At 39.9% G+C, this 13325-nt stretch overlaps 1 protein-coding gene across 1 annotated transcript; it reads right to left on the bottom strand.

Annotated features, from left to right (window-relative positions):
- Nucleotides 1–122: 122 nt before the first annotated feature.
- On the bottom strand, nucleotides 123–12517 carry tlk2 (tousled-like kinase 2; the record flags this gene model as incomplete). Its single annotated transcript, XM_079253581.1, has 21 exons — nucleotides 11960–12517; nucleotides 10827–10909; nucleotides 9299–9376; nucleotides 9142–9211; nucleotides 9012–9055; nucleotides 8737–8835; nucleotides 8231–8332; nucleotides 7901–7993; nucleotides 7593–7703; nucleotides 7354–7490; nucleotides 6984–7136; nucleotides 6811–6877; nucleotides 6625–6722; nucleotides 6052–6133; nucleotides 5633–5724; nucleotides 5437–5526; nucleotides 5121–5290; nucleotides 3445–3583; nucleotides 1292–1403; nucleotides 485–592; nucleotides 123–296 (listed from the first exon to the last, which is right to left on the bottom strand). Exons 2-21 carry the CDS (start codon nucleotides 10905–10907, stop codon nucleotides 123–125), a joined length of 2100 nt encoding a protein of 699 aa, XP_079109707.1. The 5' UTR covers nucleotides 10908–10909; nucleotides 11960–12517.
- Nucleotides 12518–13325: the final 808 nt, after the last annotated feature.

Genomic DNA, 13325 nt, shown 5'->3' with positions numbered 1-13325 from the left:
TTTCCCTTGAGCTCTTCATGGCAAGGTGGGATGCTGCTGGGAGGGGGGAAGACAGTACAGCATCACCCCCACCCCATCCCACCCTTAACAAATGATTCAGTCAGTCCTTAAAGGGTGAGGGCTCAGTTTGAGGCGCTGCTGTTGGAGGAGCTGGATGTGGAGGCCACGGCCATGCCGGAGGTCCCCGAGGAGGCCACTGACTTGCGGATGTGGGGCATTAGGAAGGGGTCACTGGCCAGCTGGTGCACATCGATGCGGTCCTCCTTACGGTAGACTAGACAACGCCTTATAAAGGCCTAGAGGAAAAAAGGATGACATGGATAAATAATCTAAAATACGGACTTTAGTTTTTACAATTTTTAGGTCATAATTTATTTATTAATTCATTAAATACTTAAAGTACATTAAAAAAAAAAAACAGGTTTACTGTGGGGCTAGTGGGAGTGTATATAGAGAAAAGCAGTGAGGTTGTGGAATCCAGTACCTTAGCTTCTGGTGTGACAACTGGTTTAGGGGGAAACTGGACATCTGTCGCCTTCAGAATCGTGTTTTCCTGTAAGATGTCCTGCTGGGACTGGTTGTGGCCAAAGGGCTAAAGACAGAACAGATAGAATTGTTACTGGAATATTTCCCTACGTTCAGGCAAAACTTAAGCTAAATCTAGCACAATCCGTGTTCCTCCCACTTGTACCACTGGAAAGTCGCCTCTTTTCTTTAGTGGATGAAAGAGTCATCCCCATCTGGCCCCACCATTGAAAATGAGTTGAATTGAAAGTTTATTTGAAAATAAAGACTAATTAAAAAAAGGAAGAACCAAACCAAAGGAATATACAAGAGAAACAAAAAGCCTTTGTCCAAAGCGAGTGGGAAGAAGCCAGCATTTATTCACTCTCACGCCAGTGCACACACCATTACTTACTTAGAAGTATTTCATTATATAGTAACATACTATAGATCAATATTACAATAACATCAATAATAATTATAATAGAACACTATTCCATATTCAATGACCATTATGATAATGCTGTAATCATAATAATGATGATAACAATAATAATAGTAATGCTAATCATCATCATAGGATTGTTAGACGACCGCTAATCCTTGAAAGAAGTGAGCGGAAAAGGGCCCAAGAAGCTGTTCTGTTCAATAAAAACAGTCAGGATTCATGGAAGAGACTAATTTTCAATCAAATTAGATACAAATATTGTTTTAGTCTGGATATATTTATTATATACTGAACTGCAATCAATTTAAATTTGAGGGAAAAAAAAGTTGTGCTTCCTACCTTGCGGCCGTACAAACACTGATAGAAAATGACACCCACAGACCACACGTCAACCTTGTTGGAGATTTTCGGTGGTTCCTTGCCAACTACAAAACACTCAGGAGGCAGGTACCTTAAGAGGAAAGGGGGATCATATTAGTCATTATGAAATCCACAGACCCTGTAATGCTATGCTAGGTTTTAATCAGAATAATCGTTTCTATCTCACCTCACCTCTAGGTAAACTCATGATAACAGAATAAAAGTGCTTTAAATGAACTTAGTCAACCAGCTGATTTTGATAAGAAATCAGAGTTTACATCATGAGGCTGAACCACATGAGTCGGTTGAGTAACCAGTGACTGATTGCTCAACCCATGTGTGGGTTTTCAGTCACAGTTCTAACAGGTATTCATGCATAAAGCTATTCGTTGTTCCATCATCCTGTTACGATGTTTCTACAATACATCTCCAGTCAAAGATGAAAACATTGATCTCTTCATATATTAGATAATGAGGGACAATTTCAATCAAGCAATACAAGCAAGCCCAAATATTCTTTGATTTACAACATCTGAATAATTTTCTTTTCACTTTTTTTTTTAATCACTGGTAAGTCCTATTTCCACTATTTTGTAAAGTTATCAACATCCTACTGGAGAGTATTCCTGCTCGCTTCTTACCTAAAGGGACAGTCAGCCAGTTTCACACCAACAGGCATGTGCGAGTGTGTCTGGGATCACAGAGACAAGTGTGACGTAGATTCTTTTGTCCCCTCTGCCACCTTTAAGTGGTGACTTACTTTTATATTGAGCTGCTTACTTCCAGAGCTTTGCTTATCATTTTACAGAAAGAGAATAACTATTGAAAGTATCTTTTTTCCCCTCATCATCATTTATTTGGACTGGGTGACAAAATGACCTTAAAATTAAGGTTGCAATTAAATTTATGTTGCTAGCGGTGATAACCATGAGACTTTTTTTTTTTAGTCAGTCCATTCACAGAGCCAGCTCTGCATCCCTCAGAAGACTCCTGTCCACTTTGGCTGGTTGCTAGGTAGAAGGCCAACGCTAGTTTTAGATCCATTTAAATAAATTCAGTGTTGCAATAAATATATTTTCTAAAAATGCCATAAAATCATGAGTACTTAGTTTTATTTAAAAGTAGCACTAAGACACTCCTAACTTAAAAGATATGCATTTGACTCGTTTTGATGGCACAGTAATGTTTATTATGTGCATTAAAGAAGCTGTTGTTGTCCCATGGACATTTAACCACACTTCTTACTTCCCAGGAGGACTGCTTTAACATTACATGCTGGTACCTGGATAGCGACACACTGGCCATATTGGCTGCACACCATTACACAAGCTGAAATTATGAAATTATTGGAGGGAAAAAGAAAAAAAAAGACAGAACAATACATAAAACAAGACAATACAGGACCGGAGTATGCTTAGAGTAATGGTGGGATGAGGAATGGATGCCAAATTAGCCGTCATAAAGAGGTAATTCTCAGAAAATCTGCAGTGCTTCTTAAGCCTGCATCCAAAAATCAACTGTGGATTTTCCTCAATCCTTTTCCTTTCCACTATATTTAGATATGTTGCTCGTTACATCATCTGTGACTGCACCTAGCTGCCTATTCACTGAGAAACCCCAAAAGGGAAAAGAGGAAAAAACAGAAACTGAGCAGAAAGTGGGAGAACAAGTTTAACTGAAGAATGCTGCAAAAGCATGGATGGGACTGAAATTTGTGCGTTTTTTTTCCAAAACTGTCCAGGTTGTTAGGAAAAAACCACACAACACTACATCGGTAAGTGGTTTGGATTCAGTACAAACACTGAAAAGCTGATAAATATAATGTGGGAACTTTATATAAAACTACGACTAATTTGTTTGATCACCTGAGAAGCAATGAGCCAAGCGGCCACACAAAGCATGAAAATGGGTACAAAAGCAACCCAGTTTTTAATTCCTCCAGTTCTTGTGGTGCAAAAGTCAAATAGAAAAGCATTTCCCATCATTTCCAGCACCCCCCGCCCCACTACTGAAATTGACAACTACTCTCAATTGTTATACAGAAAATAATACTATATTTTTTGCCACATCGTATAGCTCTTACTGCTTCTGATTTATCACAAGTAGGATGTACAGTGAGATGAAAATCTTACCAGTAAGTCCCTGCTCCCTGTGAAGTCAGCTCCATCCCATCCACAGAGTTGTAGCTGTCATCATCCATGATCTTCGAAAGGCCAAAGTCTGTGATCTTAATTTCCCCACAGGCGGTACCGTTCACAAGCAGGATGTTACCTGACCAGGAAAAAGGCCAAAGTCTTTCAGTTATCATTTTTAGTTGGGACTGATCCAACCCAGCATCGCTGTCAGGCTCTGACATTTCCATGATTGATGTATTGGATATCAGGCTGAATTCCCAGATCCACCTCACTATTTCACAGAGGCATCTCTAGTTGTCCCATGTCCATGCAGCTCCTACACTAACAAGTCTGATTGTAATTTTCCATGTTGCTAATTCAAATATATTTTAGTCTGGAAACATAAAAAAAAGCAAGACAGCGACTTGGATTTTGTGTAAAGCCAAGGTTTCCAGTGTAGTGCAGAAAACACTTGAAGCGTTTCAGCAGAGCGGTAAATGAAACCGAATGAAAAAGTTGCTCTAATTCATCATTCTGGGCAATTGGCCTCCATCTTTCAAGAAAAACTGGCTAAAATTCTGTAATCCTGCGTGACGAGACTCAGATAAAAGTGGAAAACTACATCAAAATCTCCAGTTCGGGTTTTGCACATATGCTAGTTTGTTCAGCATAACAAGCTTATTTAACAGCGCAGCATTAGCAATGCTTTCACTAAAAACAATGCACAGAAAAATATGCAACATTTCAACACATTGAACTTGTTAACAGCCATTTATTGGATCTCCAAAGTGAAAAAGAACTAAAAGTTCTTGCAAAATCAGCTACATAAAGACATTCTGGTGTTTCCAGCAGATTTTCTAATCTGAAGTCATTTTCAACAGAAACAAGCCCACTGTGCCAATACTGCAGACCACAATCTGTCTGAAACGCTGTCAGTCTGCGTTTTCCAGATACATCTACATCCTGTTTCTCTTTCAACATATTCTCTGTGACTTTAAATATTAACCATCAGTTCAGACAGTCAATCATTTTCTGAACCGCTTAGTCCAATTAGAAATCAGTAGGAGCCTATCCCAGCAATCATTGGACGAAAGAAAGGATACATCCTGGACAGGTCGCCAGTCCATTGCCGTTAGTGCTAAATTATAACTACCTTTGCTTTTTATTAAGATTTTAAAACAATTACAGAGAGTCTTCAATTTGCTTTGGAAAGTGTTTTCTTATAAATTACTTTAATTAACATTTAAATTAGATTAATTTAGCTAATCAGTTGCACTATTATTAAAAATGCTGCATGGGTTACCACAAATTAATGAAACTTTACACAATAATAATTAAAATAAAGACCATAATCACAAAATTGTTCCTGTAAACTGAATTGGTATTATATAATATCAGCAACATCCAAATTTCAGATCGAACCCCCCAAAAAGGTGGATCACTGCATTTCTAATCATTGTATCTTATCAAACTATTCATTCTAATTTGATTTATTGAGTTATGCTCATTTCTAAATTAGATAACGAGTGTAGATAAAGTTCAAATGCCATCGCTTTAAGTATATTTCACATTAAGTAAAAAAAAGAAAAAAAAAATAGTGATTCACTGAATCTGCAGTAAAAACAGTGCAAAAAAACAAAAAGCATTGTGCAAAAGTCTTAAAATGCAAAAACTTCAAAGACATGCAGCCTTACCGGGTTTAAGGTCATAGTGGATAATTGGCGGTCTGATCTCATTTAGGTATTTGAGGGCATTCACTATCTGCATGATGATGGAGCGGCCTTCTTTCTCCGACATTAGCTTGTGCTGCTTCAGGTAGAAGTCCAGGTCGTTGCCCTCGCAGTACTCTAACACCGTGCAGAACCTGCAGCACAACAAGCAGATACTTAACAGCTTGCTTTTTTACAATAAGTAAAGACAACTGAGTCTAGATTGAACACAACAGAAAAGGAAGATATATCTCTAGATTCACTTCATAGGTGTGAATAAATATATGCTGGAATGACTTACGAGTCAGTGTCGAGTGAAAAGTAGTCGTAGAGTTTAACTATTCGCGGGTGGTCCAGCTCTTTATGGATTCTATATTCTCTGCACGCATGTCTGAAATAAAGACATTAACATCCTTAAGGTATGAATACTACATGACTGAATTTAATGTATGGAAAGTAGAACAGAAAATACAGAACTGCTGCCTCAAAACACTCACTTGTGATAATTTTCCTTCTTCTCGTCCCTCCAGTTCTTGTTTAACTGATGGATTTTAACGGCGACATACCTCTGTTCTGTCAAGTCAAAGGCCTGGAAGATAAAGGATTCCCTGTTAGATGCAAACTGCGTTTTTCTCACATTAAAGGCTATTCATTCATCTTTTTACATTTCCTTTGGACAATCAATTACTTTTACGTAAACCGCAGCTTAATGTCGTACTAGTCAAGTATGCACAGCAGACACTTGAGAATTAAAGGAATTAGTTTTAACATGAATTTTGAATTGAAAATCTTCCACTAAAGCCGACGAATGGAATGTGTGAGGCAAACATGTGGAACACAGCAACTGCACGGGCCAAATCTACAGACTGAACCCTCCCCAGAATACACCATAACACAAACGTTTTTCCCATCTCACCTTGTAAACTTCACTGAAACCTCCCCGCCCAAGTAAATGCAGTAGCAAATATCGGTCATTTAGCGTAGGGTGGTCTTTAAATCTGTCCAAAAGCAAAACAAGACAAAAAGCCAAACATTTTCAGTCATTAAACATGGTGATAAATGAGCAGTTTGACCTGTAAAGATAACTACAGTAAGGGATTGTTTCTTTTTGTAAAGATGAACTGTTTGGGATTGTTTAAATAACATATATATCCATCAATACTGATAAATTCAGCAAATTTCACAGTAAACCTGCTGTCATCAAGTTACACTTGATTTATATTTTGGAAAAAAAAAAAAAAAAAAGCAATTTCATGTAAAAAAAAAAAAAAAAAAAGATGAAGACTTCTGTCCAATAGCTCCACAATTGCTTGTAATAGTAAATAAAAATAAAGGTTTTTACATCAATTAGATTTATCCTTGTCCAAATGATGCTGCCAGGAAAATGTATTTTAAAGCAGTTTATGTAAGAATATAAAGCGATATAAAGAACAACCAGGGACCCTGTATTGTCATGCATTCCATGTCTGCAAAAGGGAAGAAACCGTACTGGGAATTATCCTCATTGTGGATCCTTTTCAGCTCACGTATGTGCAAGTTCCGCACTCGCTCCAATCTCTCTAGCTCTGCCTGGATCTCAGCCTCCTCCTGCAAAGAGGTTAGAAAAAAAAAAAACATGAAGTCAAAAGTTTGGCAAGAAAAAAAGATAAAGACGATAATCAAGGTCAGATTTTACCTTCTTAAGATGTCCTAGTCTGAGTTTATATATTTCCTCCTGCTCATGGTACTCTGCCTGCGATAATCTATAAAACAAACAGTGAAATGTTGAAAATGTGTCTACGGGAAAAGAAAGGAAAACAAACTAACAAACAAACAAATGAATAAATAAATAATTAAATGGGACTGTACGCTTCGCTTTCTGTTCCATTGGCTTTGCTTTTGCGTTTGTTTTGTTCCAGGCTTGGTGGTGGAGTCTGGGCCATGGAGGGCGGCTTGCGTTTGGCCAGCAGCTTCCTCTGCCTCTCAATGTCCTCTCGCTGAGAATTGATCCTCTCTTGTTGTCTGGAGGCCGGCGGCAAATTAGTGAGAAACAGACAGTGAATTAGATTTTCCGTTTGAGTATGATCGACTGCAAGCGCTTCCGATTTTCTCAGTTTAAAGAACTGTCTTTTCAAAACGTACAAGTATGCATTTAAGTGAATCACAACAGAGTAAATTCTGGTTTTAGCATGAAGAAAAAAAATGGGGAGACATAAATTTACAAGATGAAGACTCTCACTTGATAAGGTTTTGGAAGGCGTATCCATCTGTCCACTGCTCCGTGAAAGAAGCTCCGTGTCTGACAGTAGTGAAGTGGCCCAACCGCAGCCTATCCTGCATACTTTTATCCCGGCATGCCATCTTTTCTTGTTTGGACTGGCGGTGACAAAACAAACAAACAAAAAAGCATGTATCAATCCTGACTTGTTAAAATACACACCTTCAGAAAAAAAAGCATTAAAATACTTCTCAACATACCTTTTCAATCAGCAGCTTCTTGGACATGGTCACACACTTATTTAAGCGCTCCTTGTATCGCTCCAGCATCCTTTGCTGTTCATCAATTTGTCTTCTGAGATCACAGTTTGCCTGCAGCAGAACATACAAACAGGAAACGGTCAGGTAATAGGAATTTACAACACTTTTACATGCAACCCCTTTATACATGCACCAAACAAATGTCTAACATGCCTTGAGTGAAAAATCAGTACAGCAAACACTCAACACTACAAAGTCACTACAAAAGGCAAGCAGAGAATTAAAGATAAATGTAATGAGATTAGTACCCGCAGCAAATCGTCTATTCGGCCTTCCTTCTTCTCCAGGTCAGAGTTCTTGTTGTTCTCCATTGCGGTTAGTTTCTCTATAGTAAGGTCAGACTAAAGGTACAGTGGGCACAAAAATGGTTGTTAATTCTGGATCATTTTGGCATTCCTGATCAATTCAGTGCAACAAGGAGCCCCCAACATTAAAATCCAGTTTGGTCGTTTTTTTTTTAAAAATGTTTTTATTTCTTGTAATTTACTGCTGCATGTGCTAAATAAATAACTTATTTCCAATTACAACAGAGTTAATAAAACAAAAACAGGCAGCATGATATGAGTACAGTAGAGTACCTGTGTGGCTTTGTGGAGCAAGTGAAGAGAAGCTGGCTTCATTGAACACGAGGAGTGCTCTGTGTTGACCGAGCTGACGGAGGAAGGGCTTCCCTGCTGCACCTGGGCGGCAGAAACATCTGGTAAGAACTGATCTGATAGATGACTTCCACATGTAATGTAATGTACAGTATGTAAGACATCGAAAACAAAAATCAAAACACAGATTCATCAAAACTGATTTCTACCACCCTGAATTTGATTGAGTAGATGTTTGCATCACAAACATTTACACTAAAAATATTCCTCTTCATGGCTTCTTTCCTGCATTTTGACTTTAAAAAGGTAAATTTCACTTTCCTAAACTGCCCACCAATTATGTTTGTTTACAAACCATATGATATTCTTCCCATCGATAAACAATCCTCGCCTGGCGGTGTCACTAACAAGCGTGCAGGAGAGCATGACAAGAAAGAGTGCGGAGAGAAACAATGGCGTGAGAAGCACCATAGAGCAAACATGCTCACCGTGACAGGAGGGTTGGAGAGAGAGTGTTGTGGGGAAGAGCGGACCACTGGTGGGATTCCCCTGGCAGGGCTGGTACCAGGACCACTGCCTCCCGCAAACTTACAGACACACACAGAAGAAGAAGACGAAATGGAAGAAAGGCGTTCAATGGAAAGACCAAGATGTCTAAAAGTAGGGGGTTAGAGAGTAAGCATGAAATGTTACACACTTCAGAATGAAATGACGACTGCTCGACACAGTGACGAGGACCCTAAGCAATTTTCCTGCAACTCACCTCAAAATAATCACTAATTTTAAGTCCCCTTGCTCCTGCTTTGCCTATGGAAGAAAAAAAAAGGAAGATCAGATAGAGGGACACACATTGGAGACATGATGAAAGGACCATCACAAAGAAACAGCCTTGCCTTGGTTGCCGTCAAAGTGGTCTGCTTTGCGTTTTCTTGCTCTCTGATCATTTGCCTTTTTCTCGGGAGTCTGTAATAAGGAGAGCAACATGAATCAACAAATCCTGTGGCAAAGTAACAAAGAAAGAAAATGTTGCCATTAGAGATGGAGACTAACCTCTAGCTCTTTGTCACTTAGAGAGCCCACACTGCATAGACTCTGATTGGATGATTCATTTTGACTCTGACCCGAACCCTGTTACAATGAAAGGGGCAATTAAATTAAACTAAAAAGAAAAGAAGATTATAACAAAAAGGCAGAAATATGTACAAAAAAAATGCATTTCTAATATTCATGAACTTGGCAGAGAACTACCAAAAAAAGTTAGAAAACTGCAGAGAAAAGAAAAGAGTGAGAAAAATGGGGGAAAGGATGCAGAGCTTTGCCCAAATACCATCCCCATTAAATTCCCACTGAATGACGACCTGCGTCAGTACTAATGCTGGTTCCCTAGGTGATGCCTGTCAATCAAATGAATCACATCAGAATTCAGCAGGCACTGTCCAATCAGGAAGAGATACTTAGTCATTCAGAGCACACTAGAGCTCTCTCACTGAACCCTCCTAAAATGGCTGAACATTAGGCATGCTGCTGGGGCTGTATTCCTCCCTCTGTCTGTCACCTTTAAATAATGTCATCTATTTTTCTCCTATTCACTGTGGTCTTAACCACTTTTTTTTCCCCGCCTAGAGAAAGCTCCTGAAAGATGCTCTGATCTAGGAATTACAGCTTATTTTAAAGCCTCCACATCCACCTGAATCATACCCAAATGTTTGATCTAAAGGAGACGCACTTTGCAACTGTTTTTAGGCCTCATCTGCTCCATTAACAAAAAAAAGTGCTCTATCCTTTTGTCCTAAAGGGATTATAATTTTCTTTTCTTCTATGCCTACTCAGTAGAGACAGAAAGAGCAGCAGTGCCATAATGATGGCCAAGGTCAAGGGGAAAGAACTCTAAACTACTCTGTGACATTGAAGAGCTTTTAGACCACCAACCCATATTTCTTCACAGCCATTTCCCGACAAACTTCACTCTCACTGCTGCTCCAGACACACATTGCATCCCCTGTCATACAGGGTGATTGTGGCAGGATGCCTTAGCGAGCGTCGCCATTTTCTCTGCGGCAGCAGCCATGCCATGCTCTGGGCTCTGCCTATGGCTGGCACAGGGCCCACTCCTGGCACTGACTCTGGCTCCCTCAGTGTTCCAAGATCACCTTCCACGAAGACAGATCCATCCATGTAGTAAGATAGGGGGTTGGAAAGGCTAAATACTGCCTCCACTTACACCTGGTCAAGAACCATTTCTGCATTCCTCCTCTGCCATCACGTCTCCTCCCCCTGTCCTGACTGTGGCCTTTTTGGCAGACATAACTACTTGCATATACAGCCACTACATCATGAGCCAGGGAGACATGCCATGTCATACCAGCCAAAAAACACAGACACGGCTCAACCTTCTCCAGAGACAGACAAAGAAAAAAGTGAGGCCAAGCTTGTCCAGGCCAAACAACAGAATGATAGCGAGGATAACGTGAGATAAAGAAGGGTAGAGATTTGCAGTAAGGCATGATCTAGACAATTTGTGATTATCAGCACTTTGACAAGAGCGCTCCACCTTTTCAGCATCAGTTATAACACAAACCTTTGCCACACCGACCCCAGTAAAGCGAGCCTCCAACAGCTCCTGCCGCCGGGGGTCCAGACTATGCAGTTCTTCCATCATGGCTGCAGAGACAGGAGCACAGATTAAGAAAAGCATTGAAGCGTCTGGAAAATTCAAATGGTAGCAAGGCATCCCTGTTTCAAAAGGTATTAGTTGTGATGAGTCATGACTCTTTTATAGTTGTATGGATGTGGAAAATTCCTGCTCTTAGTCATCATTAAGCTTGGTAATGTTTTACACCATCATTTATGTTTAGCAAGCACCAGCTTCCACATACACTGGTAAGACACCCACAAAACTGAGGGGACAATCTGGCCAAAACAAAATCCAAAAAACGGATGTTTAATCTGCATCAAAGCGGAAGCCCAGATGTGTAAAGTCACTGCCTGGAAAATTATGGCATAACTTGATAACACCCTGGCATTACAGGCCTAAGTTACATGGCGCTTTAATTATAAAAGGTCACTATTGGAAGAACTGCCAAGTACAGTCACAGTGGAAAAGGCCACAATAGACAATAAGTGCCCAGTTTGCTGGCCTATGTGAAGGTTTAAGTTACACGCCCAACACTGGCTGCTATGACTGCTACCTATGGCGTGTATATATGAAACAAGCTTTAGCCTGCTGTGGTTTTAACCACTAAGAAATACACTGTAGTCACCAACTTTGCTTATATCGAGAGGCTCAATATACATTACAATATTAAGCAGAGCGATTTAAAACAAGTTAGTGAATTACCAGTGAGCTAATAGTGAATAAACGAGCTACCGATGTTGGCCATCACTTAGCGTAGCATTGCATTGAAGAGCTAACGTTTAGCTAGTAACATTAGATGGGATTTCATTCAAATATACCGTCAAAAACAAACAAACAAACGTTGAATAGAGTTGACACAATTACAGCTCTGAGATTATAAAAGGCGCTGATGAAAAATGCCACAATGACTGCCTGAAAAGGCGTTATATGTTAGGTATGCAGTGGGCTAAGTGTTAACCCTGAAAGAAGCATCTTCTCAGTCCAGCGTTGCCAGGTGCTCGTGCCACGACATCTGGACTAGTTGTAGGAAAAAACATCCCTAAAAGAGTTTCTGTTGTATCCAACAGTATACTCACTGTTATTTAAGATTTTATCTGTCCTTCTCCGGTGGTGTTATCCCTAAAACCGTCTTCGTTGTTTCACCGGTGCTTGGCAGATCCTCCCAGGCTAGGCCTCATCCACAGCCGCGTCCCTCGCGTGCCGTCTCTAGGCGATCAAGGCTCGGGCACGCGGTGTGTCGCTCAGGGTACAAGACGGAGGATTCCCTCGGAGGCCCTCGACGACTCCGGGTATCCCAAACCCGCCTTTATGTTATCCTTAGGCGGGGATCCCCATCACATCCCTCTTTCCGAGAACCATACCGATGGTTGGTGTGGTGTCTCCTCTCCACACAATGGCGACCCTGGAGAATATGCGTTTTTCAGCAGGAATAAATAATGTCTTTAAGCTGAGGTTAGTTACCCCCTATCGGTATCTCCCCCGGTGGTGCGATGAATTTAGGGTCCTGGCTTTCAGCTCGACCAAAACAAAGTTCGGGTGCAGTCTCCTGACAGGCTGCAGGGAAGAAACCAATCTATTTTCGGAAGTTGTGTTGTGGGAAGCGTTTCAGTTGAATCCGGATCGATTCGGTTCGGTTCTCGTGTTTTTGCAATGTAAACAATAATCAGTAAAATCTCATATTCTCTCGTGAGATCGTTCAAGTATTTTCACCTTCCTCCTGTCCACGCCTGCCCCAAATCTCTTTTCTGGACCAATAGCAAACCCCTGTCTACACAATGCAATTAAACTGCATCACCCACCCACACAACTAGTGACACTTCCATCTCAATGTTCACATCAACATATACCTATCTGCAACATTCTGCAAAACTACGTTTTGAACTATTAAACATACCATTTATTAACATATGAGAGTTTGGCTGTTCAAGAAAACTTTTCAATGTGCCTATAACATACTTCTTAATTTTTTTTCCTTCATCTTTTACTAGTTCCCTTATTTGATTGTTTATTAAACAAGCTTACAATAAATAAACAAAAATGAACTACCTTTTCATATCTTCACTGCCCAATTTATTTGTATTTGTAACATTCTAATAACATTGTTGTGTAGTCGTACTGCTGAAACTACAATAATCTTTGACTGTGGTAACTTTAGACAAATGTAAGTCAGCAACGCCTCCAGCACTGATGCACCCCTGAAACTGACCAATATCACCTTTCACTGGAAACAACTTGGTTGTTTTGAGTTTTTTTTTTTTTTTTTTTTTTATCTTTGGTATGTAATAAAACCAAATGACATTTTTCTTCAAAAGCAGCTCAAACATAAATTCATCTGATCACAAAACATGTCCAACAGTTCATTTCAGAAGACCTCATAAGGTCATCCCCAGAGAACTTTGTTTCTATAGATTAAAAATGGCTAAGGTTATATTTCTAAATGCA

Source organism: Telmatherina bonti (assembly GCF_933228915.1).
Source record: "Telmatherina bonti genome assembly, chromosome: 14".
NCBI lineage: Eukaryota > Metazoa > Chordata > Actinopteri > Atheriniformes > Telmatherinidae > Telmatherina > Telmatherina bonti.
Note: the sequence above shows the minus strand (reverse complement) of the source record. Positions and strands in the feature narration are given on the sequence as shown.